The sequence below is a fragment of the Cervus elaphus genome, chromosome 21, assembly GCF_910594005.1.
Source record: "Cervus elaphus chromosome 21, mCerEla1.1, whole genome shotgun sequence".
NCBI lineage: Eukaryota > Metazoa > Chordata > Mammalia > Artiodactyla > Cervidae > Cervus > Cervus elaphus.
In genome coordinates, this window is record NC_057835.1 from 19,629,707 (window position 1) to 19,656,476 (window position 26,770).

Below are 26,770 nucleotides of genomic sequence, written 5' to 3' on the forward strand. Positions count from 1 at the left end.
CCGGGACACCTCCCGCTCCCACGTGACCCTGTGTTGGGAGGAGGTGAGCACACTGCACTGATAGAACCTGTCTTTGTGCATAGGTTTCAGAGACTCGTTGCCAGTTCCATTGTTTTTCTAGTCTTTGCACTAGTGAGCTGATCATGAGGGAGATCTGTATGGTCCATGTGGGGTTTGTTTCTCACATTATATTCCAGGCTGGAGAGGTTATTTCCTCCTTCCACCCTCTCTATTCCTCCCAGAGGTTCTCAGAGGTAGCGTTTTGCGTCCTTCCCAGCTCAGCAGCATTTGAGTGCAGGCCTGTTGTGTCCAGCTCTGCTCTGGGTGCTCAGGGCTCCCTTGGTGAACAAAATGACAATCCCCGTCAGGGAGTTCTTAGATGGTGGGGGCCCGGAAACCCAGGGAGGCTTGGGATAAAGTTGCGGGTGAAATCCCTGGCTTCTGGGGCCTTCTGTCTTCCCAACACAGAAAATGAAAAAGCACAGCCACCACCTCGGAGATTTCTAATCGCATCCTATAATCAGTTTCAGATTACGATTATTTCTCTGTAAGTGGTGACCAGGAGGCTGATCAGCAGGAGTTTGACAAATCCTCCACCATCCCAAGAAACAGCGACATCAGCCAGTCCTATCGAAGGATGTTCCAAGCCAAGCGCCCGGCCTCAACCGCGGGCCTTCCCACCACCCTCGGACCTGCTATGGTCACCCCAGGGGTTGCCACCATCCGACGGACCCCTTCCACCAAGCCTTCTGTCCGCCGGGGGACCATAGGAGCTGGTCCCATCCCCATCAAGACACCCGTGATCCCTGTCAAGACCCCCACTGTTCCAGACCTCCCTGGGGTGCTCCCAGCCCCTCCAGATGGGCCCGAGGAGCGGGGTGAGCACAGCCCAGAGTCGCCGTCTGTGGGTGAGGGCCCCCAGGGTGGCACCAGCGTGCCCGCCTCAATGTGGAGCGGCCAAGCCTCCATCAACCCCCCTCTTCCAGGCCCGAAGCCAAGCATCCCCGAGGAGCACAGACAGGCAATTCCAGAAAGCGAGGCCGAAGACCAGGATCCCCCAAGTGCCACTGCCTCCCCAGGCCAGGTTCCAGAGAGCGACCCTGCAGATCTGAGCCCGAGGGACGTCCCTCAAGGAGAAGACATGCTGAATGCCATCCGAAGGGGCGTGAAGCTGAAGAAGACCACGACAAATGACCGCTCAGCCCCGCGCTTCTCTTAGGCTCTCAAGAAATGCTGCCAGTGGGGAATGAACTCTCTAATTAATAAGACCTAATTTGTCTTGATCCATTCCAATCTATAATCAAAAGATTTTGTAGGCAACTCAGAACACAGCTCTTTTGAAAGTACACCTTTAGATAAGAATTAAAAGTAACATATGTAACTGACATAACCTTGATCTTTTAATTTGTAAATATCAACAGTTTTCTTTCTGCACATTTTAATCTTAAGTTCCTCTTTTGATTTTTCTGAAGGTGCCAAATTCCATTTAACTTTTTTACAAGTCTTTGTAAAATTTTAAATGCATAAGGGCGGGGGGAGGTCGGGCAGGGGAACCACAAAGTTAGTGAGTTCAGAAGAAAGGATAACTATACTTAGCTTTTTTTCTTTTCTTTGTTTTCCTGCAAGCTTTTGTAGATGCATTGTAGTAGTCTGGCTTAGGAGCAAATTCAAGTTATTTTAATGTACAAACAAAATGGATAAGGAGTAAAAATCCTTATCCAAGCAAACTACTTTCGGGATGAGAAATGCGGGAGTCAGTTGATGAGCAATATTTGGAGTGAAGTAACTCTGGAAATGGTAGACTGTGTTGGGATTGGGGGGAGGGTCGGGGGAGGGGCACACTGTCAACATAGCCGATCCTGTTACATTTAAGGGTAGCCTCGTAGGTTGAAATTTCTAGTAGCTTCATGGTAAATGCATCCGAATAAGCCATACTGGATTGCAGTGTTTGTTTCTGTAGGGTGTTTAAGGACTTCCTTTCTCCCACGATTCCTCCTGACTGCACACAGCACCCACCTCCAGTCCTGTGCATGCGGCCACCGGGTAGACATAGAACCCCCACTTCAGTTACTCGTCTGTTATACCCACTTTCATTGAGTCCAAATGCATCCAAAATGGTAAGGCAGTTTTAAAAATGTGAAAACATTTAAAAATGATAGCAGGGAATTCTTAGATATAGCAAATGCCTTTTACTTAACTGTGCCCAGCAGGCTGGGTGCGTTGAAAAGCCCAAATATTTTGAAAAAACTCGAGCGGATTTAACAAGGGTAACCAGCTTGGAGTCGAGCAACTTGCCAATGTGTTTACCAGTCTGGGGGCTTGTTTTTCTTATCTTCTTTTAAATAAGTGGCAGTTAACTGGCTTCATACTAAACATCGGAGAGGAGGATTTCTTTCTTGTCACCTGGAATCTGACCACTATACTGTCCTCTTTTGTATCCTAGGTAATGTTTTTTGGAATGGATTTCTGTCTTTTATTTTTTAAGTGAAAGTTAAATTTGTTATAATGCCCATCCCCTAAAGCCAACAGAGATTTGTAGATTTAAAGGATCACATCTGGGGACTGCAATGGTGTTTTAAAAAAAAAGAAAGCCAGCCTCTTAATGGGGTCAGTTCAAAGTGCTCATTTGGGACCGAATCTCTCAAGGAGAAAGAGCCTGGCGGGTCTCCCGGGGCCTGCAGATCTCTGTTGGTGGCAAGCTTCGGCTACATACTCTTATGCTTTAATACATAACTGCATTGGATGTGAAAGAAATGTACCTGTATAGTCACTGTTCTATATATTAACATTTAACACTGCTGTGATCGCTCAAGGACATTTTATGTTATGGCTTTAAAGCAAAGGCATGATTATTAGAAACTATTTAAGCTTTTTTTCTTTGAAAAACAAGCTCCTTTTACAGAATATAAGCAACAGTAGTGCCTGTGGTTTAGCCCACCAATCTTGATGACTAAAAGTAGCTGATGCATTGTGCATATGATGCTTGAGATGGTTTTTGCAAAAGCAGAAATCACTGCAAGGTAATTACGTTAGATAAAAGTGGTATTTTAAACCTTTGAAATAAATGGATGTAACTGTACCCTGGTACAGCTTTTCACTTGTTTAGTTTTTAAACGTTAGTATAATCTGAATAAATTTAATATAAAATGTTGCCAAATTCAATGTAGAAAGAATGTGACAAAACACCTTTGGTAGTTCTGTTTGTGTTTTTGCATATTGTAAAAGCAGTGTCACAGCTGAAAATAAAGAGATCGTTTCTAAAGGTAAATTATTGTGGTTTAGTTGCTAGTTTGTACTGAGAGTTGACCTCTCCCTGTGCAGTTTTTTGTTCTAAACTTGTATAAATAACAATTGTGTAACGTGTCTCCCTTCTACCTTGTAACAGTTGCTTCAGCCTACATTATAAATAAAGAACCACTAGAAAAAAAAGCCCTGCATTTCAAGTCTTATTAAAATTCAGGCTGAGGTCTTGGTCAAATGTTAGAAGATGAGCTGAAACTCACATCGAGCTTAGTTAGAAAACTGACATCATTTCTGTGCACCCTAAGAACACTTAGTTGCCTGACCTAAGTGAGTTTAATGTTAACAGTTCCAGTGAGTTACCAAGAACTCAGACTAGCTGGGTTTGGCTGAATTTTTTAAATGGCTTTACCTTTAGAAAAAAAACAAAAAACTTCATTTAGTTTTTGCCACCCTTACCTTTGTGTCTGCAGACAATCCAAGCTACAGTAGAGGAAGCAAAGCTGGGAAACTGCCTTTGAAATGAGTATCACAAAAGTGCCATTCAGATCGAATGCTTTAACCCCAGCCACCAAACTCCAATCCTGAGAACCCCATAAACTGCATGCTTATTTGCTGAACGTGTGCTTAAGAGTGGTCCTTTAATCAAAGCTAAAATTCCATGAGTGGAATCTAGGAAACAGGAAAGTTATCTTACACACTCACTACTGGCATGCCTCTCATGCCTTCCACTCATTACAGCTGAGTTAAGCCTTCAACTCAAGTTTATTCAAGTAACTCTTGTATCTGGTTCTGCTGTGTAGTTTTCCCTTGATAGCATATTTATCAATATGACTTAATGGGGATGAACAGAACACATCTGACTGACTACATTTCACATACTTTTCTTTATATGCATAACTGCTAAGAAAATGACAGCGGCCCAATCATCCAGCATGTCACTCCTCAGAACACGTCAGTCATACCAGGTGGAGTTATTTTATTAGGGCAAGTGTGTGTCCTATTAACTCATCTCACTTGCGAGCGTGACTGTGAGGCATCTTCCTCTACATGGGCCGCTCCCGGGGTCTGGTCACGATATGCCACCACAGAGGGGGCAAGTCACCTTGCTTTCGGGCTGGGGGCAAAGCTTCAGTTCGGGGACCACCAACCGGGGTTTCCTCCTGCAGCTGCTTCACCTAAAAGGGCGGTAAGGAGGGAACAATTAGAACAGGAGTCAAACTGACGGTCCGACCTCTGTTGTGGAGCAGTGTCAGCGTTGTTTCTACTTTGTCACATGACACTGATCCTCACTACAGAAAAGGGCTGTTTATACAGAACTGCATTATTTCTATGCCCGTATTTTAACTCAGACACAAAAGCTGTTCTCCTCAAAGGTTTTCCCATTCTAAAACAGCAAAGCTGAGAACAAACCCTCCTACCCCACCTCCTACTCATTAAGCAAAACCCTGACAATTACTACTCCAAGTTCCCCTTGTTATGGCCCCTTCACCTGACCACTCCCCCCAGCGTGTTCTCGTGTCTCTGCAAAGTGGTCTCCGAAAGCACTGTTAAGAAACCTCAATCTGAATACATCAGGGATGTTAATTTAAAAGCCCTCCAAATAGCAATCAGGTACCAATGTGCTCAGTCCTGCCCCCTGCTGCCTAGCTACTCCTGTTCCAGCAAATCTCGGAGACCACCACTGTCCTAATAGAGGAGGAGAGCCAAGGCACCCACTTTCCAGAGCCATGGTTTTTTGTACCTCCCTACAGAAAACCAATTCTGGGTTGTGGCAAACCTGGGCTACAGTACATGTGCTGTTTAATAATGTCGATGGAATAAGTAAAGGAGGAAGGTTTTGGGGAGAGGTTATCAAAGCGATCAACTGCAGAATGAATCTGCTGCTCTCCATGAACAAACACACCTCAAGTTCCCAAATGCTCACATACTTCTTGGAAAACACTGCCGTCCTTGATCACAAAATCATGACTTCAAGTAACCCAATATCCCAGTAACCAGTGTCCTCTTCCAGCTCATTTACTTAAAGGCCCCTTGAACATAACTTCTTGAACTCACAGAGGCTCCCAGTTCCCATGTTCTCCTACCTAACTGGCCCTTCTCTGCATCAGTCTCCTGTGTACGTCCCTATTTGACCCAGCTAGACTCCATCACGAAAATCACTCCCTATGGAGGAACTTCAATTCCTTGTCGCTCTTGACAGAGAAGAGCCACACAATCTACCTTCAGGCCTGCACCCGTACAGCTTAGTATTGCTAAAGAGAAAAAAAAAATTCCTGGAACAAACTGGAGTCACAACACATTTATTCCCAGCCTCACATGGGCCTTCACCACCCCACAGCAATCTTACTGCTCCTCTCCAGCAAGCTCATCCTCTGCCCACGCTTATCACACCTTTTCATGTTCTACAAACATGCTTTGCCCACTCCCTGGCTTTTCCTTATTTCACTTAAAAAAGAGAAGCCCGCACATGAAAGTCTGTCATTTCCCCACCATCTAAACTTCTAACCCAGAAGTATTTACCTACAGCTTCTGTCCAATAAGAATGGAGGAAGAATCCCTTCTCCTCTCAAAGGCCCCCACACAGGCTCGGGATCCTCAAAAATTTTCCTTCTGTACCTGTTCTATCTTGATTCGGCATTACCAGACTCTCCCTCACCCCAAATCTCACCAGTACGCATGCATCATTATTTATTTTAAAAGAAAGTAATCTCTAGGTCTCTAGTTACTGCCCCATTTCTTCGTTCTCCTCAGCAAATGTTCAAGAGTCATCTCTCCCTCACGTTTTCTCCTCCTCACCTTCCGATCAATCTTTGTGTGACAGATAAGCTCAAGTCAGGGCCACTAATGCCCTCTCTGTAATTAACACCTTTCGATGTTATTTCCAGGACTCTAGACCACATCAAAGATGACTGACCCTGACCACTATTCCTGAAACACTTTCTCTTGGATCTAAGGATCTCAAACCTTTCTGTGGCTCTCTGCCAGCCTCCACTTAATCCAGTTCCTCTGCTGTGGAGAGGGAACCGGGAAGAGGCCCCCATTCCCTCTTCTGTGGCTTTTAAAACAACTGATAACACCCACATTTCTATCCTGAGCCCAAATCTCTCCTCTGAGTTCCAAATTTGCACATCCAGTCACTGTCTGACACCTGCATCAGATGTCTCACAGGATTCTCAACTTTTACATTTTTAACCATTTAAAACCGAACACCTGATTGTCCTGACATCTGTTTTCTCTTCTCTTCCCTATCTCAATAAACACCACCACCAAACTCCACATGTTGAAGCTTAAAACCTGGAAATCATTCTTGATTCTTCCCATCTTTCACTCCACACGAAACCCCCACCCCAATCCAATCCCTCTTCACATCCCTGCAAACAATATCCTGAAGCTGCTTCCTTCCACATCCACCATACCCATCCTAGCGCTGGTTGTGTAGTCTTTGGACTAAACTACTGCAATAACCCAAGCTGGTCTCTTCCCTTCTCCACTTGCCCTCTCCAATTTATTTTTCACACTACCGCAGACTGAATTTTTTAAAATATAAATCAGGGCTTCCCTGGTGGCTCAGTGGTGAAGAATTCACCTGCCAATGCAGCAGATACAGGTTCAATCCCTGATCCAGGGAGATTCCACATGCTACAGAGCAACGAAGCCCGTGTGTCACAGCTACTGAGGCTCTGCTCAAGAGCCCGGGAGCTGCAGCTACTCAAGCCGACACACCTCGAGTCTATGCTCAACAACAAGAAAAGCCACCTGCAATAAGAAGTCTGCAAACAACAACTAGAGAGTAGCCCTTGCTTGCTGCAACTAGGGAAAAGCCCTCACAGCAATGAAGACCCAGCACAGCCAAAAAATGAATTAAGTTTTAAATACATACATAAATCAGTCATCATGAGTGGAAAAACACCCAAGGCGCTGGTGGAGAAGGTTAATAGATTATAAAGTCAAGCAAAGGATTATGGAGGGGAAGGAGAAGAGAAGCAAAATTAAAGAACAGAAAAGCCCAAAGACCAGGAAACACATTTAACCTATTTCTAAGATGGTTGTAAATTTATTGAACACACCTGAGAGAGAAAGTATAGGCAAGACTCACCTCCCGCTCCCAGCTCTCCCTCCGCAGTTTCTTCCACTGCTCTCTCTTAGCAAAGTAGTCAGGATACATCGCCTTCTCCGAAGGATGCCAGTCATCTAAGCACCACTCGGGAACCTGTCAGGAGTGGAAATCACAGCGTCATTCCACAAGACACATTTACATGTCACGGGGAGGGCCTTCTCACGAGACAAAAATCAATGTATTTTATAACAATTCTAAGTTCCAGACTTGCTTCTGACACTAAGCCATACATAGCAGAGGACCAAAATAAAGGAGAACACCTTAGACTGAAACCATCTAGGACCAAAAAACAGCAAGGTCAGTCCAAAGAGAACTGGCATCGTCCCTCCCCTACCCAAGCTCTCTAAACATCCAATGTGGCTTTATGTTATTTGGAAATACCACTTAGAATACTAAGCGCCAATTGAAACTGCTTAACTTCAAGATCCAAAAATGAGTTATTGACCCATTCCTTAAGCACTTTCCTTTGTCAAAATGTTTACTGCAAGACCCTGGCTCTGAGTTTGGAAAGAAAAGTCTTGATGGCATCTGGGAGAGAGGAAACTGATGCTGAAAAAACATGTAACTGTCAGAAAGGAAATCTAGCTGCCCTTAAAAAGGCAAGTGGTTTCTGGGGCTGAGGTTTGAAATTCGACACACCTGTGGTCCTCACCTACCTTGTAACACTCGTATCTCTCATAGGAGGTGCCCCCCGGAGACTCAGGGAAGGTGTACGGCTGAGGATGCTGACCATGCCAGAATTCTTCCTCTGCCTCCCTCAGCAGCTGGGTGGCCTTCACCATGTCCTTTTCATTCTTATGTTCATCAAACCGGGCTCTCAACAAGCAAGCAAAGTACCGGTATTTATCCCTTAAACCAAAATGGTTTTGGAGATTAGAAATGTAATCTACTCGATCGGGAAGTATAACTATCTGACAGTTATCTGACAAGAGGGGTACTTCCACTAATGCCTCCCAGGTGAGTAATGCAACTTCCCAGCTCCTCCCCGGACCCTGTCAATGGAGCAGCCGCATCATTATGACAGCTTTCTTGGTAGTCCCCCCCCAAACACCAGCAGCAAAAAACTATTGTATTAATAAACACAGCCTAACTTCTTTCCCCATCTCCTCTATAGGAGGATCATTCAATTCATTGAATGACAGCTTACGTAACTTCCTCCTACCTTGTGCTAGACACTGAGCTAAATTCTGGACACAGATGTGGGAGGCAGGTATTACACGGTGGCACAGTGTGGCTCAAAACAGACCTGGGTTCAAATTCTGAATCTGACACTAGCTGCAGGACCTTAGGCAAGTTCTGGTCAGGTTCTAGAAAGTGTTAGTGAAACTGTTCCTCAGTCGTGTCTGACTCTTTGCGACCCCCATGGACTGTAGCCCACAAGGCTCCTCTGTCCGTGAGATTTTCCAGGCAAGGATACTGGAGTGGGCTGCCATAGATGCAGAGATCATTTATGGGGCTTAAAATTTTTTTTATTAAATTTTTAAAACAATAATTGATATACAATGTTGCATTAGTTTCTGGTGTACAGCAAAGTGAATCATTATACATACACTTTTTCATATTCTCTTCCATTATAGCTTATTATAAGATACTGAATATAATTCCCTGTGCTATACAGTAGATCCTTATTATAGACAATAGTCTGTATCTGCTAATCTCAAACTCCTAATTTATACCTCCACCCCAACTTCCCCTTTGATAACCATAGTTTTGTTTTGTCTGTGTGTCTGTTTCGTAATTAAATTCATTTGTATATTTTAGATTCCAAATATAAGTGATATCATATGATATTAGTTTTGTCTGTTTGACTTACTTCACTCTTTTTTATGGCTGAGTAATAACAGGGCTTTGATAATCCAGACCAGAGATGATAAGGGCCTGAAGCAAGCCACAGTGATGGATGGTGACAGGAGAGAAACATTTAAACTACAAATTTATGAGAGCAGGCTCTGGAATCAGATTGCTTAAGACTGAGTCTTAGCTCTGCACTTACTAGCTGTGTGATCTAGGGTAAATTACTTAAAGTCTTTAGGCCATGGGTTCTTCCTCCATTAAGGTGTTAATAACATTATCTGTATCTTCAGGCTGTCCTTAAAGATGTGAGAAGCTAAAACATATAAAGACACTTCACACAGTTCTGGGCACATCCTCAGTGCTCAATGTCAACTACTAATATTATTACAGTGGGAAGAGATTTACAAAAATCAGTGTCCAGTTGTACATGGCATATAAGTATGTATATCTCTGGCAGTGGGGTAAGTTTGGAGCACCTGAAAATACTACTAAGACTTAAAGCTGAGTGACTATATTACTAGTAATGCCATTAGCTGAGGCAGGGAATTTGGGAAGAGAGTCAAAATTAGGTAGTGAAAATAAAAATAAGTTCAGCTTCAGCATACTGTAGGTAATCTAACAAATAGTTAGAAATACAGCTCTAGAGACAAGTCCCAACAATAATGAGGCTGCACAAGGTATATACAGCAATAACCAAGAGTCTAGAATGGACCCATGCAGAACAAATAGCACTGTGAGGGCAAATGGAAGAAAAAAAAATATCAGGAAAGTACAGAGAAAAAGATGTTAGGAGATTTAAAGGAACGCTGAGTTAGTGTTATCATGGTAAATACATTTATCCTTTCCTCCAAGGCTAATATTAATATTCCCAGATGTAGTTCAGCACTGCCTGAATTCTTGATGGCTTGACTTCCTTCATCTTATAAAACTGGTAATTCCCTATGCTGTTTACATGTGTCCATCTTCCCCATTAATCCACAAACTGCTACAGCTAAGAAAAAAGCCTTGTTAACATTTATTTATTCATCAGCCAGCATAGAACCTGAATAGCAAATTCTGTCATAAATAAAAAAAATTAGGAAAGTAATGAACCCTACAGCCTTGAACCTCGCCATCCTGCTGCCTAGCAAAGAGAAGTAAGTCGATGACTTACAATCATCCCAAATATATAAAATCTGGGCTTCAAGGACGCCCTTCACAGCTTTTCCAGATATGCTCAGTTTCCTATTGCTTAGAAGTTTTCCTCAGAAGCCCTTCTCCTTAGACTAGGTTTTAGGATTCTGCTAAGGGAGTAGACGCTTTGCATTCATACATCTTGGGTTGTTACCCCAGCATGCATTGCACTTAGATCACAAAAATCCGTGTTTTAAGACTGTGTTCTAAGACTAGTTCCAGATGGACAAGAGAGGGAAGAAGAAAATTATACGGGAGATAAAGAATTACATGGGATGAAGCTAACAAAAAGGACTGGATAAAGCTATAAAGAGGAAAGCTGATGGGGGTGGGGTGGGGGTGATGATGATGCTTTGGAGTTAAGACACCTGAGTTTTAACCCTGGCTAGGCCACTTACCAGCTGCAGGGCCTTGAGCAACTTACTCTCTTGCCTTTTCTCATCTATAAAATAAGGCTAAATCACCCCTAATTCCCAGAAGTGCGAGGACTAAAGAAAAGAACGCACTTGTTATTACTGCCAATATTAGGAAGAGGTCACAATAGGAAGAAAGCTATTAATGAGTGAGCGCTGGAGGGACAACAAAGTCCATCTGTGGTACTTTCTTTCTCTTAATTGTTATGCAACCCTCTGCGTGGGTACCGTGTCCGTTTTCCTGATTAGAAAACTGAGCCCGGAGCCAGATAAACAAGTCTTCAAGGTCTCCCAGATGTGGGCGATGAATTCCGCATTCGAACCCGGGTCTAGAGGCGGGCTTATGGGGGCGAGGGGCCGTGTTCCCACCCCGTCCCCGAAGTCCTTGAGCCGCCCGGTACCAAGGGCCTCTCAGCCCCCGGGGCCAATTCCCCGCGCCCTGGCTCCCCATATCCCACCTGTGGATGCACCATGATTCCAGGTGTCGCAGCGCCCGCTTATAAAGCCGGAGCACCTTCTGCTGGTGGGTCAGATAGGCCGCCGAAGACAAGAACGCCATGACGGCCGGCTCACCTTCAGCGGCCCCGGGGGCTCCCGGGAAACCGGATGTCAGCGGCGAGGGGGCGGGGCTGCTGGAGGGGCGGGGCGATACAGGGACGTTTCCGCTTCCGTCGAGGAGAACGTGGGGCTGCAGTCATGAGTCGTTTCAAATTCGTGGGTAAGAGTTTGCCAGCATTGGGGTCATTTCGATTCCCGGGCGTCGCGCACCGCTGCTAGAGGGCCCAGGACGTGAGCTCTCCAGCTCTTTGCCGGGTTGAAGGTGCACCCCTCGGAAGAGGGCGCGGGGAGGCCTCTGGGTGCTGGTAATGTTCTGGTGCTCAGTCTGGTGCTGGCTTCACCGGTATGCTTATTTGTGAAAACTGACGAACTTCGCAGTTATGACTTGTGCTCTTTCCAACATGTTGTTGTATTCAATAAAAAGGAAAAAAAAAAAAAAACTACTAAAAAACTCAAAGCCAGACGTTGTATTCTCCTGTAGCCTCCGTGCACCTCCCACCCCTTACCGTTTGTTTGGCGGAGAGGAGGATGGGGTATGGCTTCGAGGGACGCGGTCACTCACTGATTCGTATCGTAGCTCATATCACAGTTACTGAGGCCTCTGGTGGGCCAGGCACCGGCCTAGGAACACAGGTACCTGCCCTTAATCTGCTGGCACCAACACCTGGTGGGGAAACTGGAAGACACACAATGGGAAGAGAAACAAGTTCTGTACTTGGCAAGTACACTAACCATTCAGCATCGGTAGAACAAGAGAGGGAGAATTCGACAAGGACTAAAGGAGTAAGCGTATTTAGTACCAGGCACTCAGGAAAGGTGGGGGGCGGGGGCGATGGGGGGGGCGCGGACATTGTGAGAGCTAGGATTGGAAGGCTGACTTGGGACTTGAATGGGTTGCTGAGTTTAATTTTACTGTGTATAGAGGTTCACTGGAGGCTTTTGACAAGGAGCATTCCTTAAGCAAATCATTGGGTGCCAGTTTCCCATTGGGAGCCTTGGGCTGTGGGATACAGCAGTGGGTAAACAGGGCATGCGCCTTCTTTGTGAACTTTCTAGCTACTTGATGTGGGAAAATGACAGCCCTTCTGTAGGTTTGGTAGGTCACAGGGAGAGGCAGGGAAGCATATCAGAACTTATAAAGGGCATTGGAAAAGGGAGAGAAATGGGGGAGAGGTACAGATGCACATTTAGCAGCTGAGTGTTTATGACAAGTAAGGGAGAGTAAACATGATTCAGGGTTGGGATAAATACCTCAGTATGAAATGGAAGCCTGATTAGTTTGGCAGTGGATGGGCTATGTAAGGAAATCCATTTGGATTAGGTAAATGTGAGAATCTTAACAGGACATCAGGTGGAGACAGTTACTGGCCAGTTGGAAATGTCTTGCATTCAAAGAGGTTAGGATTATAAACTTAGATCTAAGTTGTTTTGGGCAGTTTTTTTTTTTTTTTTTTTTTTTTACAAAGATATTGTGCTAAGTATGTGGAATTATAAAGAATCTAGTGGTACAGTTAGTTTTCAGGCTGGAGACAGTCAAAACAAATGCAGAGGAGCGTGGCACCTTACAGTGCCATGAAAGAGGTTTTTTAAAATACTGTGGGAGAGCCTGGGATGGGGGACAGGTAGGTCCTCAGAGGTTGTAGACTCTTTGCAGGTGTGGTGTCTCTCAGCCTCTGTATTACAATCTGTGATATAATTGATGGGGTAGATGGGGTGAGAGCCACGAAACACTCCACAAAGAAAAGGAAACACACTTTTTAAAAAGTTTTGTGTTTGTCATAAAAACTTAATCCTTGCCTCAAGTTATGTCTCTTTAAATCCTTTCTCTAGCCTCTAGAGTGGTCTGTATAAAAAAGTCAGCTACATTTTTCTCCTGCTTCAGATCTTTAACTGTCCTCAGGATAGTTGAAGTGCCTTAACGTAGCATTGGAGAAGGAAATGGCAACCCACTCCAGTGTATTCTCTGGAGAATTCCATGGACAGAGGAGTTTGGTGGGCTACAGTCCATGGGGTCGCAAAGGGTCGGACACAACCGAAGTGACTCAGCACACAGCCTAGCATACAAAGCCTTTCTATGGTCTGGTCCTGCCCGCTTTTCCAGCCTCATCCTTTTTATGCTCTATAAACACTTGGAGGTGCTGTTTCTTGCTTCTGAAAAGGTTTTAGAGTGGCAGTTTGGGACCATAATGTCCCCGCTGTCTCTCATATCCTCTTGCCTGGTTGATTTTTACCTACCCTTTACTTTACCACATTATTTTATAATTAAAATACTTATGTATCTGCCTTTCCCGTTAGTCTACACTCTTTTAAGGCAGATGCTTGGTGGTATTTGTCTTTGTTCCCAGGGGCTTATCTAGTACAGTGACTGTTCAGTGGAAGTATGAATGAATGAGTGGGTAAAAGAAGACGTGTAATTTCAGTATAGGTGGTAAGAAAATTGATAAAAGAATCTCAACCAGATAAGCTAGAGAAGACTTCTTACAGAAGGTGGGTTTAATTGAAAAGTATTTCTTTCTGTATGCTCTTCATTTCCACTCTCCAGGGGTAAACAATGTTTAAAATTTATATCCTTCCATAGTTTTTCAATTTATATGGAGACATAAAAATAGGCAAACATATCAGATGTGTGTCTCTTTATAACAAAAATGGGATCATACTATGCATTCTATCTTTGTTATGTGAGTTTTTTCCATGCCATTTAAAAAGTTCTGCCTATGACCCACTACACAAATTTCTGCCTATAGTACTCATGAGCAGTACTTTGGAAAACAACCTTTTAGACCCATGGACAGTTGTTCCATGAACAAGCTTTACATGTAGCAGTTGCATGAAGAATTACACCAGTGGAGGAAGTTCCCTGGTTGGTCTAGTGGGTGGGATTCAGTCCCTGATTGGGCAACTGAGATCCCGTAAGCCAAAAGGTGTGGCCAACTTTTTTTTTTTTAAATAATAGAAAAATTAAGCCAGTGTTATAAAAGCAACCTTAGATTTTTATTTAGGAAAGCTGACTATCGCCAGGTTGTAATCCTACATTACCCCCCTCTCAAAGCACATAACCAATGGCTGCCTGTTTCTAATCTGGGGAAGGAGGGCATGAAGCAGAAGTATTTGTGTTTATGGGAAATATTGCTCCCTCCTAGGAGACACTTCAACATTGTGTCTTAGGTTATACTTGAGACTAATTTCTGTGACATTGTCTGCATATCATACCACAAGTGACCATCTCCTCAATCTGAATAGCAATAAGAATCTATGCTTAATCATTGCAAAGTAATAAAATTTGGAATGGAGTGGAGCTTCCTTTTCAGTGCTGGTGAGTTCCTGCTCTAAAGAGTAAAGTCGCTCAGTCTGATTTTTTGCAATCCCATGGACTGTAGCCTGCCAGGCTCCTCTGTCCATGGAATTCTCCATGCCAGAATACTGGAGTGGGTAGCCGTTCCCTTCTCCAAGGGATCTTCACAACCCAGGGATCGAACCCAGGTCTCACGCGTTGCAGGTGGATTCTTTACCAGCTGAGCCACCAGGGAAGCCCTCCTGCTCTACAGCTCACCCACCAAAGGTCACTTAAGGGCCCAGAGTGAAGGATATACGATGGGGTGATGGTAGTGGTATGTAAATCTTGATGCATTTACAGAATTTCTCTGGATGTCTTGTGTTTAACTTTGAAATAATATAGTGCCCTTCTAAAATTAAAAGCTATGTTATCCCCAAGATTTTCCAAAGTAAAATTGATACTCCAGGGAATCTCAGGGTGTTACATACTCTGGAATAACCCTCGTTTGAAAAGCAGAGGTTTAGAAGATTCCCATCTAGTAGCCTCTGTGCCCACTCCCATCAGATGAATCAGTGAGAGAGCAGCTTGCAGTAATTAGTAACAACTACCTCAACCTCAGGTTGATCCTAGGGGATCAACCAGCTGGGGGCTCTTAGGGACTGTCAGGAGCACTCCCCTCAGTGTGACGACTAGAAATGAACACAGACATTGCTGGATGTTGGGAGCAGGGTTGGCAGGGAGGGGAGAGGTTAAACGAAGCGAGGGACAGTAAAATCACTCTCCACTGTGAACCTCTGCTTTACAGCACAATGAATTTCTTCCAGACTTCTACACACACCTGTGTGTGGGATGACCTTTCTCTTTGTCAGCTTTTAAGCTTCAGCTTTCTACAAGATCTAGATCTTCTGTGAAGCTTTTTCATCGTTCTTGCCAAAACTGTTTGTGCTCCTTCTTGGCACTCTGAAGCACAAAGCTGTAAAGTGATTATTTACAGGCTTAAAAGTGTATAAAACTCCTACTATATACCAACCATTATGCTAGGTTCTAGGGATACAGCATTGAAGAAGATAAACGCTTCTTGCCTCATGTTGCTAACAGTCCAGCTTATTTTTTTTTGTTTTTTTAGATTTATTTTTTTATTGAAGGATAATTTACAGATTTTTGTTTTCTGTCAAACCATCTTATTTTATATCACAAGTTTTATTTGCAGTTCCTATATAGACTAAATTCCTAGAAGGCTGGCACCAAGTGACAGGTCTTGTTCATTTCTGTACCCCCTAACTCCTTACATAATATTTTGGCATAGTGTGGGTCTTCATAACTATTGGGTGAATAAAGAAAATAACTTATTGCCCTCTCTGCATCTCCACTTGTAATTCAGTTTCTCTGCATTGCAAATAGGAACTCTTGACTGTTTCCCGATGAACTACCCTGACTCCATTTGCCCCCTTCAGATCCCACCTTCTACAAAGACACCAGAACGAGAGGTCCAGAATACCAATCTTGGAAGCCATCAGTGCTTCTTGGTGCATCTGGTGTTTTAAAGACAAGCATCTGTTACATGGTTGAGTTTGCTCTTTTCTGGTCATTCGCCTCTCTGCACTTCTCTCGACGATCACTGTGTTATTTCAGACCCCGGATGCTTTATTTCTGCTGCTTCCTCTTATCTGCAGTTTCCTGTCTTCTGCTGGGTAACTCCCAACTTATCCTTGAAGATTCAGTTCAAGAAGTGCTTCTTTCTGGAAACCTCTTTTGGACTAATTATCAGACTAAGTTGGGTGGTCCTCCTGTGTGTCCCACAGTGCTAGTATCTACTTATGATTTCTTTCTTTTAAAAAGAAACAAACTTGTTTATTTCAATCTTTAAGATACTGTGTCAGATCTTAGTTGTAACACACTGAATCTCTGACTCTAGTTGTGGCCGGTGGGCTTAGTTGCTTTATGGCATGTGGGATCTTAGTTCCCCAAACCAGAGATCAAACTTGCATCCCTAGCATTACAAGGCAGATTCTTAACCACTGGACCAACAGGGAAGTCCCTTAATTGTAAGTTCTTAATTGGCTATTAAGGAGTATGCCTTGCCAGTTCTGCAGTGAGTTTCTTGAGAGCTGGACTACTGGCTTTCATCATGGTATCCCAAGTGTCTAGCACAGTGACTGACAAGCAGTAGGCACTTAGATTTTGTATGAATGTGTGAATGAAAAGGTTAGTAACTGGACCTTTTATTAAAGTAAAAATTTCAAATAGAGGCCCTCCATGATGATGTGTTTTGTTTTTGCTTTCCACAGATATTGGTATCAACTTGACAGATCCTATGTTCAGAGGAATTTATAGAGGGGTTCAAAAGCATCAAGGTAAACTTTTCTTTTGGTAAGCTATTTATGAAGACAAATTTTCTGACCCAAGGGAGAGCATAAAAAGCTTAACCCACCCTTAAAATTGAAATATTAAAGGATTTAATGTGCATCTTGGCTAAAACTATAAACAAAGTGAAACCCATATCAGCTATATTGGTAAACCACGGTGATGAACATGTGTAAAATGTTATCAAGTTTACAACTTTGAACATAGAAACTGAGATAACCATGTTCATAAAAGGCAAGCCATAGTGCTTCCGGTTCCGCCGCGGAGGCACGTGAAGGTCGGTGAGTTGGCGCGGCGTTTGTCTCCGGCCGCGGGGCGGTGCTGGGATGGATCCCTCCTCGTCGTCGTCCTCCGCGGCGGGTATGGGCTCAGTCGACCCGCAGCTGCGGCATTTCATCGAGGTGGAGACCCAGAAGCATCGCTTCCAGCAGCTGGTGCACCAGATGACGGAACTCTGCTGGGAGAAGTGCGTGGACAAGCCTGGACCAAAGTTGGGCAGTCGGGCTGAGGCCTGTCTCGTGAATTGCGTTGAGCGATTCATTGATACAAGCCGGTTCATCGTGAAACGACTGGAGCAGATGCAGAAATCCAGGGCAGGCTTCTCAGAAAGCCTTTCTGACTGACCTCAGCATTACCTCTTTGGAAAAGGAAGGTAGTTCAAGATATGAAGAGCAGTTGATGGGATGGTTGAAGAAAAGGCCGTAGGGGAATTGGCTCCCACCTTCGTCACTCTTGGGACGTCTTGTCCTCTGAGAATGAACAAGGACCAGTGTTCGGTGTGGGTGGGGATTTGAGGGTTAGATGTGTTTGGGGTTGTGATTTTTTAATGCTAATCTTGTGAAAACAACTGATAGATGAATGGAAAACTACTAGATGAATATTACTCTATGTGGGACGATGCTTTTCTCTTAGTCCCGTTAACTGCTTCTTATAATTTTAATAGTGGAATTGCTCTATAATTTGACAGTGGAACCACATAGGTAATAATCTGTTAATTTTTTTTTTGTGTGGGTTCATTTCAGATTTCTGGGGATACCAGTGTACGTCTTTGTGTCTCAGGGCAGCAGTCGGGGAAGAGTACTTTGGTACTTAACTGTAGGACTCCTTATCTAGTGTTTGACTACAGGTGATGGCAAAAATGTATGGTATCTTCATACAGTACATTCCAACTTTCTGGATTATCTCCCTCCCTTATACTGTGATTCACTTAAATATTTCTATAAAGTATGGTCTCAAGCTAGGACAGGTTGCTTGAGAGTCTAGAGGCCTTTAGTTAAAGGAAGCTAGCCAGTGAACATAATTTTCATACAAAACTGCCACAAGGAAGAAAGTTAACTTACCGTGAATATCAGGGTCCAAAAAAATTTATAAAGATGTGCCTAAATGAGAAAATTAAGATTTGGGCCAGTCAGAAACTAACAGCAGTATCAGGTAGAGGTGCATGCCTGTTGTAAATAAGGATAGTTTCCATTTACTGTATCTTTTCATCATTGAAATAAAAGCTTCTAAATGAAAAAAAAAAAAAAAGCAAACCATAAACCCAAACAGACTTTTCGCCCTTTTGGTCAACAAAACAGAAGTACAGTTCACCTATTTTGCCTTATGTGGGTTGCTTTTTTTTTTTCTTTTTAAAGATATTGCCAGGTCTTATTATATGATAAGCACTTATCAAATAGTATTGATTTGACTTTGATTTAGTAACTGTGATTTCTATGTTTTCTTTCAATAGAGGATAATTAAATTATAAGCGAGTTTTTATTTACCAGATTTTTAATGTGAGCTTCATCTCTTACAGATGACTTACAGGACGTAATAGAGAGAGCTGTTCAGATTGGTGTTAAAAAGGTAACATTTCATTTTTGTTATTACGATTTTTTAAAAAAAACCTAAATTTTGGTTAAAATACTGCAGATGAGAAAGAGCCAATGCCACACTTAGCATTTTGTGATATGTATTGTCATATTAGCAAGTTAATGAAATAAAATATCAAAATATTATATTCTCATCAGTTTAAGTGACACACACCTTGTGGGTGGTTCTTCCATGCGATCAGAAATGTGGTAAATGGCCAAGTCTTCTTGAGGAAGTTTTTTAAAACCCATCTGAATTACCAGGCTTCTTAAGAGGCAACTATTAGTAGATTTTATAACATAATTTAGCTTTGGTTAGAAGTAAGCAATCATCAGAAAGATATATCTCCAATCACCATGTTTAGCTTTTATACTGTGTATAACATTTCAAGCAACTGAGAGAACACTTTAATTTTTATGGTAATAATTTGATAATCAGGAGAATTCCTACTACTTTTAGAGAGTTCTAAGCAAATGAATTTTAGCTCTGTCAAATTGTTTGAATAGATATTTCTCTTTAACTGGTATTTTTTAAAGTAGCAAGCTAGCCCACACATGCTCACAGGGAATAAGATTTAAGTTCCATATGGCTTCCTGGCAGCTCAGTGGTAAAGAATCCGCCTGCCAATGTAGAAGAAGACACAAGTCTGATTCCTGATCTGGGAAATCCCACATGCCATGAAGCAGCTAAAGTGCTGTACCACAACTGTTGAGCATGCCCTTTAGAGCTGGGAGCCGCAAATACTGAGCCCCCACACACCCTAAAGCCCAAGCTCTGCACCAAGACAGTCCCCCACAATGAGAAACTCGGGCACCAAAACTGGAGAGTAGCCCCCGCTTGCCACAAGTGAAAAAAAGCCTGCACAGCTATGAAGACCCAGCCCAGCCAAAAATAAAAACAATGAGTAAATAAAATATATATATACATATATAAAAAGATTTAAGTTCCATAGTGTGGTATCAGGGCACTTAGTAGCTATTGCTTGTAAGTTAAATAAACCTCAGTTTTAAAAAGTGACCAGGTGAGTTCTGCAGGTTGGTATGTGACAGTCAAAGAGAGAGAAGCATTTTGGGAAAAAAAGCAGGAAAGCACATTTGGGAAACTTGTTGACAAAGTGGACTTATTTTATTCCTTTCTGTTTCAGTTTATGATTACAGGTGGAAATCTACAAGACAGTAAAGATGCACTGCATTTGGCACAAACAAATGGTATCCTCATATTACTTTTACCTCCCACAATGTGAATTAAGTTATTTTGAAGAAGTCTTTCTGAGAACTGCCTCAGGTACAGATACAGCAGATCATGACTGTAGACACAGCAGGAAGATAGACTGATTTCAGTGGGACATGATTAAGATGAAAAAATTCAAAGTGCCCATTGTCATATCAGATGAACCCTCTTGTATTTAATAAGAATTGTTTTAAGATTTCAGTTAATGAGAATTAAGTTCACTAGGCATAGAATTTAACCTCAGATATTCCCGATACAGAATTTTTGTGTGTATACTGTAATATGTTTTAAGATATGAGTTGCTTTTAAATAAATAGCAAATAGCTCTTTAATTTAAGCTACAAAAGATATTTATTAAAATATTTATCATGCAGATTAGAGACACTGTGCAAGGCCCCAGGAATGCAAGTAACAATATAGTATATAACCCTTCATATGCTCACTTTATAGACTAAATAAATACAGGCATATGAACATAAAGTTTTGGAGTTGGTTCCTACAAGAACCCTAGTTACATAAAACACCGTCCTTTATCTGGCATTTATTTACTTAACCTTTTTGTTGTTTGTTTTTGCTGGGGAGGGGCTGGGCGCACACTTCATGTGCTTGACACTAAAGAATTAGGCATTCCATGTTATTTTGCAAAATATTGATTTATTCATTAAAAGCTGTTATTTATTGAAATCTTTTGAAAATGCATACTTCAGGATTCATTGACACTTTTTCTTAGTGATTAAAGTCCTAAAAACATCTTCCCAGAGGCTTTTGATGTGTATAAGAATATTACCTTCCATACTACCTTCCATAAATAATATTACTTCCATATTACCTTCCTTATTCATTATCCCCAAACAGATAGGCTTTTAAAAGTTCTCGGTTCTTCCACTCTTCCACTCCTCTGCATGTTAAAGCAGTTTTCATATTCATGTCCAAAAATGGCATTAGTATTCCAGAAATTCTTATGTGATTAATCCAGTGCATTTCCAATAGTTTGACTAGTTTATGGGTATTGTTAAAAATGGACCAGTTGAAATTATGTGATATTCTTTTTTCATATTAAATATAAATATGGAAAAAATACTTTGAAAATAATCCTAAGCATTATTCTGTGCTAGATATGTTTTTCAGTACCGTTGGGTGTCATCCTACAAGATGTGATGAATTCGAAAAGAATGACCCTGATCATTACCTGATGGAGTTACTGAATCTTGCTGAAAATAACAAGGGGAAAGTTGTAGCCATAGGGGAATGTGGACTTGGTAAGTGTCAACTTATCCCGTTAGCGTGACTCAGTTTGAAAATAGCTGATTTGTTCTTTACAAGTCATGAGTAATTCTTGATTCTTTTTTATCTTTTCAAGATTTTGACCGACTACAGTTTTGTCCCAAAGATACTCAGCTCAAGTAAGGAAATTTATTGTCTTTAGAAATTTTTGTAAAATCTTAAGGGTGGTTTTTATACAGTTTTTATCAGTTCAGAATGTAGTTAGGTTAAGCTTCATGGTTTTTTGTTTTTTTTCCTTTGTATATAAGAAGTTAAGTGAAGCATATTCCATGCATGCTTGTATGGAGTTTGTGAGGGGTGGAAGAATGCGGTTCCCTATCGGTTTAACCATCTAATTTATTAGAAACAGGGATGATTTTTACATGCTAGACTTTTGATTTTTGTTTGTTTGATAATAAGTGCATTCATACACGAACCATTCCAGTGAAATAAATTCAGTTGTGGGGCATATGACTTAAGAGTAAAAGATATTTTTTAAAAAATATAGGGTCAATTACCAAAGCTACAAAAGCATATTTCACTCTTGTTGGGCTTTGGATATTGTGATTGGAACTTGAGAATCCTTTTGTAGGAGCCATGTTGAAAGTGGTGTCTTCTAAGAAAACTCCAAGCTCACAAGCTTCAGAGACCTCCTATAATACCATTGCCTATAGCTGTTAGTTGGAGTTCCTGTTGCCAGACTGTTGGGTTGTGTTGAAGGCCGAAAAGAAAAATTGCGTCATGGGCTTAATTTAGGACCTAGGCATTTTGTTGAGTTTCAGGTACAGTGTATTAATTATCAGATGGCAAAACAGAATGAGCTTCTGGAGGAGGCTAATTTAGGTATTCATCTATTCAGTAAATATTTATGGAGTAATATGTGCCAGAACCTGCTGGGAACTCATAGTATACAAAACTATAAATAAGGTGTAATATCTGTTCCTCAAGCATTTAAGAATAAACAGCCCTTCATCCTGCTTAGGTTCTCAAACAAGACAGAGGAGTCTGGATCAAATTCTCTCTTAAGATACTATCTAGCTTGCTCATAATATTTAATAACCATTTTTGTCATATGGTCTTGATTAAGCCAGTGCTTGATGGCCTGAAGGGACTTTATAAGTTATACCTGCCAGAAGTGTACTTCCTCCTGCCTCCTCCGCTGCCTACACACGACAGTCCCAGTGTGTCTGGTCCATGGGAAGTCCCCACAGTGAGGAGCAGATTGACCGTGAGTCTGTTGTACCCTGGACTCCAGGGTCCAGAATTCCTGAAGGACCATGACCACGTGACGCAGGATGGGGTACTGTTCTATGGACTCTTCCTTTCAGGCTTCACGGTAATAGAGCCTTTCAGAGCTGTTTAGTTGGTAGCATGTTATTTGCTATGTTTTTTTAGGGACGTTTGACTGATTACTGGTAGGATTACTAAATCTCTGTACCTTTCCTGAATACCATGTAGGTCAGTTCGCTTAACCTTAGAAGTTCACATATTCACACTTAAATAGAGGATCAGTTGTCTGTAATAGTTCCTTAGGTTAAGCCACCAGGTCATAATACCTCCACTTTCTTTTTTTTTTTTTTTTAATACCTGCACTTTCATGGCTGTTTTTGGCCAAGATGAGCCTCCGGAAGTGAACAGATTGTGTGGTGTGACCATCAAGGACAGTGGCAGAGTCCCCCAAGATTTCTTGCCCATGACTTTATCCAGATGACATAAACTGATTCTAACATGCAGCTGAAATGCTTTAAACCTGATTAGTGTGTGTGTTACATGAAAACATTGATAGTATCAGCTCTGCGGATACTTCACCGTCATCTTAAGATCAGAACTTAAAAACAGTATATGTATAGCAGTGCATAGTTCATGGGCTTCTGTGGTGGGTCAGTGGTAAAGAACCCGCCTGCCAATGCAGGAGACTCAGGTTCGAGATATTCCCCATGTTGAGAAGATCCCCTGGAGAAGGAAATGGCAACCCTCTCCAGTATTCTTATCTGGCAAATCCCACGGACAGAGGAGCCTGACAGGCTACAGTCCATGGGGTCTCAAAGAGTCAGACATGACTTAGCGACTAAACAACAATGTGTAGTTTATGCTTCAGCACACATGCCAGTTGTCCAGGTGTTGTCCTGTAATAGAGTTGAATTCCATTGGTTGAGTAAATGATTACCAAGTGTCTCCTCAGTCTGATACAAAGAAGAATAAATATGGCAAAAGCCATCACAATATTGTAATTATCCTCCAATTAAAATAAAAGTTTTAAAAAAAGACTTGGTTCTTATGCCTCTACAGATAGTAGAGGACATAAATAATTAAATTGGTTGGAAAAGCTATCAGAAAGTATGTGAACAGCAGAGGGAAGGATTCACTTTCTGGGGCAGTCAGATGGTTTTGCTCAGGTGACAGGATGTGACTGAGGCCTCTTCCAGAGCAGGTAAAGCTAAGGACAAACTAAAGTACCATAGAAATTTTAAATAGATGGGCAGTTCAGTTTGAGATTTCATTTTCTTACAAAACATCAAATGACAGTTTAAAAAAAAAAAATGACACACCAGTAGTAATTGCATTTGGATTGTTGTCATACAAACAGATAACCTATGTCATCTGCCTTTGCTTCCTCCTTTCCCATAGGGTGTACTAACAGCATCACCCCTATTCTCTGCCACATAGCACTCTGTCCTTGTTGCCACATTTCTCACACTGTAATAAGTGGGTTTGTGTTAACCCCTTCCACTCCCACAACACATTAGTGTCTCTGAGTTCTTCAAAGGCCCAGACCAAGCCTTCCGCATGTTCTAGTTCCTATGCCACCTAGCACAGAGCATCTAGTACTCTGAGCACCATGTAAATGTGCACAGAATTTTTAATAATGAGGGAGGCATCTTTTTGATCCCTATAGAGCATCATGGATAAAAAGTTTATAATTCACCTTTTACTGTTGAGTGAGTCTGTTTGAAGAATTTAGATTTTGGTCTGTGCCTACATATGCCAGTTGTCCATCTGACACTATTACTAGTGTGCAGTTTGTTATTGTTTTGCTTTTTAAAGTAAAAATGTATAGTCAGGAAAATGATGTATGAGAAGAGACAAATAGAAAATAAATTAGTATAATGGATTAGGAAGGAGGCAAGACCAAAAAAAAAAAAAAACACCAGAAACCCGCTACTATGCAGTAGACAAAGTATCTGGGGTAAAAAAAAAAAAGGCAATAGATAACATAGTATTAAAAATAAGACCTTTTGAATCAGCAGACCTTTATGTTTGAATCATACCTGCCTTTTGGTGTTTTCCTTTGTAAATTTCAATTTCCTCATCTTTAAAACGGGGATACTGTGCCTGCCTTTCTTAACATTTAGTACGTCAAGTCCCTTGTACTGTGCCCGGCAAAGAGTCAGCACTGAATAAATGTTAGAAATATTGCCATCCTAAAAGAAGACAGTGGCTATCATTTTTGTTTGGGGCTTTTGAAAAGTTGGTTTTTTTGAAGAGAAAGAAAAGCAAGTAGATAAGGAAAAGGCCTGATTTAGATATGGGAAAGTTCGCCTTTAAGCATACCCTGCATTTTCAGTTGCTCTGCCTGGTGCTACACTCCTTTCTTTGTTGCAGGTTAAGAGTTAGGTTCATTTGAGTGGGAGGAATTTGCTTTGGGCATTTTTCTTGGGATTTTATTTTTTTAAACAAGTCTGTTTATTTTTTCTTGGGATTTTAGAATGTTGATACTGTATTTAATCAGACATCAGATAGAACTTCAAAATAATCATTTGGGGCTTTAAGGAACATAAGGGCTGATGGTATGGCGTGTCTCACTCTCCCATTTGGCTGATGCGAGATTAACACTGGATTAAGGTGTACTGCTGGAATGCTTGGGTCTTTGGATTTACATCAAGCCAAATACAGGCATTCCAAAGAGATATCAGGGGTTCAGTTCCAGACTATCACAACAAAGCAAGTCACGGGGATGTTTTAGTTTCCCAGTGCATATAAAAGTTAGGTTTACACTGTATTGTCTGTCAAGTATGTGATAGGATTATGTCTTAAAAAACAATTCACAGACTTTAAAAATGCTTCATTGCTAAAAAACGCTAACCATCATCTGAGACTTCAGCCAGTCTTTTTGCTAGCTTTTTGCTGACCCTTTTTGCTGGTAGAGGGTCTTGCCTCAGCATTGATGGTTGTTGACCAATCAGGATGGTGGCTGCAGCAATTTCTTAAAATAAGACAGCAATGAAGTTTGCTGCATTGATTGACTCTTCCTGTCACGAACTGTTTCTCTGTAGCATACAGTGCTGTGTGGTAGCATTTTACCCACAGTAGAACCTCTTTCAAAATAGGAGTCGGTCCTCTAAAACTCTGCCACTGCTTTATCAAACTAAGTTTATGTCATGTCATTTCAACAGTCTTCATAGCATCTTCACCGGGAATAGATTTCATCTCAAGAAATAACTTTCTTTGCTCACTGTAAGAAGCAACTTTTCATCCATTAAAGTTTTATCATAAGATTATGCAGTTCAGTCACATCTTTAGGCCCTGCTTCTAATTCTGGTTCTCTTGCTATTTTCATCACGTCTGTAGTTACTTCCTCCACTCAAGTTTTAAACCCCTCAAGGTCATCTGTGAGGGTTGAAATCAACTTCTTCCAAACTCCTGATAATGGTGAGATTTTGACCTTTTCATGAATGTTCTTAATGGCATCTAGAATGGTGAATCCTTTCCAGGTTTTCAGTTTATTTTGGCCAGATCCATCAGAGGAATTATTATCTATGGCAGCTATAACTTTACAAAGTGTTTTTCTTAAATAATAAGACTAGAAAGTAAAAATGACTTCTTGACCCATGGGCTGCAGAATGGATGTTGTGTTGGCAGGCATGAAAACAACGTGAATCTCATTGTACATCCCCATCAGTGCTCTGGGGTGAACAGGTGCATTGTCAGTGAACCATAGTATTTTGGAAGGGATCTCTTTCTGAGCGTTGTCTCAGCAGTGCACTTAAAATATTCAGTAAACCATGTTGTAAACGGATATGCTGTCACCCAGGCTTTTGTTATTCCCTTTGTAGAGCATAGGCAGAGTAGATTTTTAGCATAATTCTTTTTTTCTCCTTTCCCTCCCCGTCCCCGCCCCCACTATTTTGGCTGCATCACGTGGCATGAGGAACTATCCTGACCAGGGATCGAACCCATGCACCATGCAGTGGAATTAGAGTCTTAACCACTGGACCACCAGGGAAGTCCTAGCGTAATTCTTAAGGGTTCTAGGATTTTCGGGTTGGTAAAATGAATATTGGCTTCAACTTAAAGTCACCAGTTGCATTAGCCCCTAACAAGAGTGTGAGTGTATTCTTTGGCATTGACTTCTCCTCTCTAGCTATGAAAGTCCTTGATGGTATCTTTTTTTTCAACATAAGGCTGTTTCATCTGCATTGAAAATCTGTGGTTGAGTATAGTGACCTTCATTAATTATCTTCACTAGATCTCTCGATACCTTGCTGCAGC

General features: G+C 41.8%; 4 protein-coding genes across 15 annotated transcripts in view; 3 read left to right on the forward strand and 1 right to left on the reverse strand.

The window, feature by feature from the left end:
- Positions 1-3,429, forward strand: part of MTSS1 (MTSS I-BAR domain containing 1) — a 160,729-nt gene extending 157,300 nt beyond the window's left edge. For 6 of the 7 annotated variants that reach the window (XM_043879426.1, XM_043879427.1, XM_043879430.1 and 3 more), the window contains one exon: positions 525-3,429. In XM_043879426.1, the coding sequence (XP_043735361.1) occupies positions 525-1,219 (695 nt within the window). In that variant the 3' untranslated portion in view covers positions 1,220-3,429. The remainder of the gene's footprint in view (positions 1-524) is intronic. The other variant, XM_043879429.1, reaches the window with a different exon arrangement.
- Positions 3,430-4,202: 773 nt separating this feature from the next.
- On the reverse strand, positions 4,203-11,359 carry NDUFB9 (NADH:ubiquinone oxidoreductase subunit B9). Its single transcript, XM_043879438.1, has 4 exons — positions 11,199-11,359; positions 8,017-8,209; positions 7,340-7,453; positions 4,203-4,418 (listed from the first exon to the last, which is right to left on the reverse strand). Exons 1-4 carry the CDS (start codon positions 11,297-11,299, stop codon positions 4,287-4,289), a joined length of 540 nt encoding a protein of 179 aa, XP_043735373.1. The 5' UTR covers positions 11,300-11,359; the 3' UTR covers positions 4,203-4,286.
- Positions 11,360-11,392: 33 nt separating this feature from the next.
- Positions 11,393-26,770, forward strand: part of TATDN1 (TatD DNase domain containing 1) — a 31,716-nt gene continuing 16,338 nt past the window's right edge. For 4 of the 6 annotated variants that reach the window (XR_006336339.1, XM_043879433.1, XM_043879436.1 and 1 more), the window contains exons 1-6: positions 11,393-11,458; positions 16,861-16,926; positions 18,732-18,781; positions 19,932-19,995; positions 21,133-21,276; positions 21,378-21,420. Coding sequence is in view for 5 of the 6 variants with exons in the window: in XM_043879433.1 (XP_043735368.1) it covers positions 11,437-11,458; positions 16,861-16,926; positions 18,732-18,781; positions 19,932-19,995; positions 21,133-21,276; positions 21,378-21,420 (389 nt within the window). In the remaining variant the exon portion in view is untranslated. Of the gene's footprint in view, positions 11,459-16,860; positions 16,943-18,731; positions 18,782-19,931; positions 20,072-21,132; positions 21,277-21,377; positions 21,421-26,770 lie in introns of those variants that run through there. The other 2 variants (XM_043879435.1, XM_043879434.1) reach the window with 2 other exon arrangements.
- LOC122679159 (mitochondrial import inner membrane translocase subunit Tim8 A-like) lies at positions 16,953-18,695 on the forward strand. The gene has a single exon (XM_043879439.1). The coding sequence runs from the start codon at positions 17,263-17,265 to the stop codon at positions 17,557-17,559; it is 297 nt and encodes a 98-aa protein (XP_043735374.1). The 5' UTR covers positions 16,953-17,262; the 3' UTR covers positions 17,560-18,695.

Excerpts from the sequence above, each read along its gene's own strand:
- NDUFB9 (XM_043879438.1), bottom strand. The coding sequence starts at position 11,299 with ATGGCGTTCTTGTCTTCGGCGGCCTATCTGACCCACCAGCAGAAGGTG. Across the intron at positions 8,210-11,198 it reads GAATCATGGTGCATCCACAG|GGATAAATACCGGTACTTTG; the intron begins GTGGGATATGGG and ends TTTTGGTTTAAG. Across the intron at positions 4,419-7,339 it reads GGGAGAGCTGGGAGCGGGAG|GTGAAGCAGCTGCAGGAGGA; the intron begins GTGAGTCTTGCC and ends CCGCCCTTTTAG.
- LOC122679159 (XM_043879439.1), top strand. The coding sequence starts at position 17,263 with ATGGATCCCTCCTCGTCGTCGTCCTCCGCGGCGGGTATGGGCTCAGTC.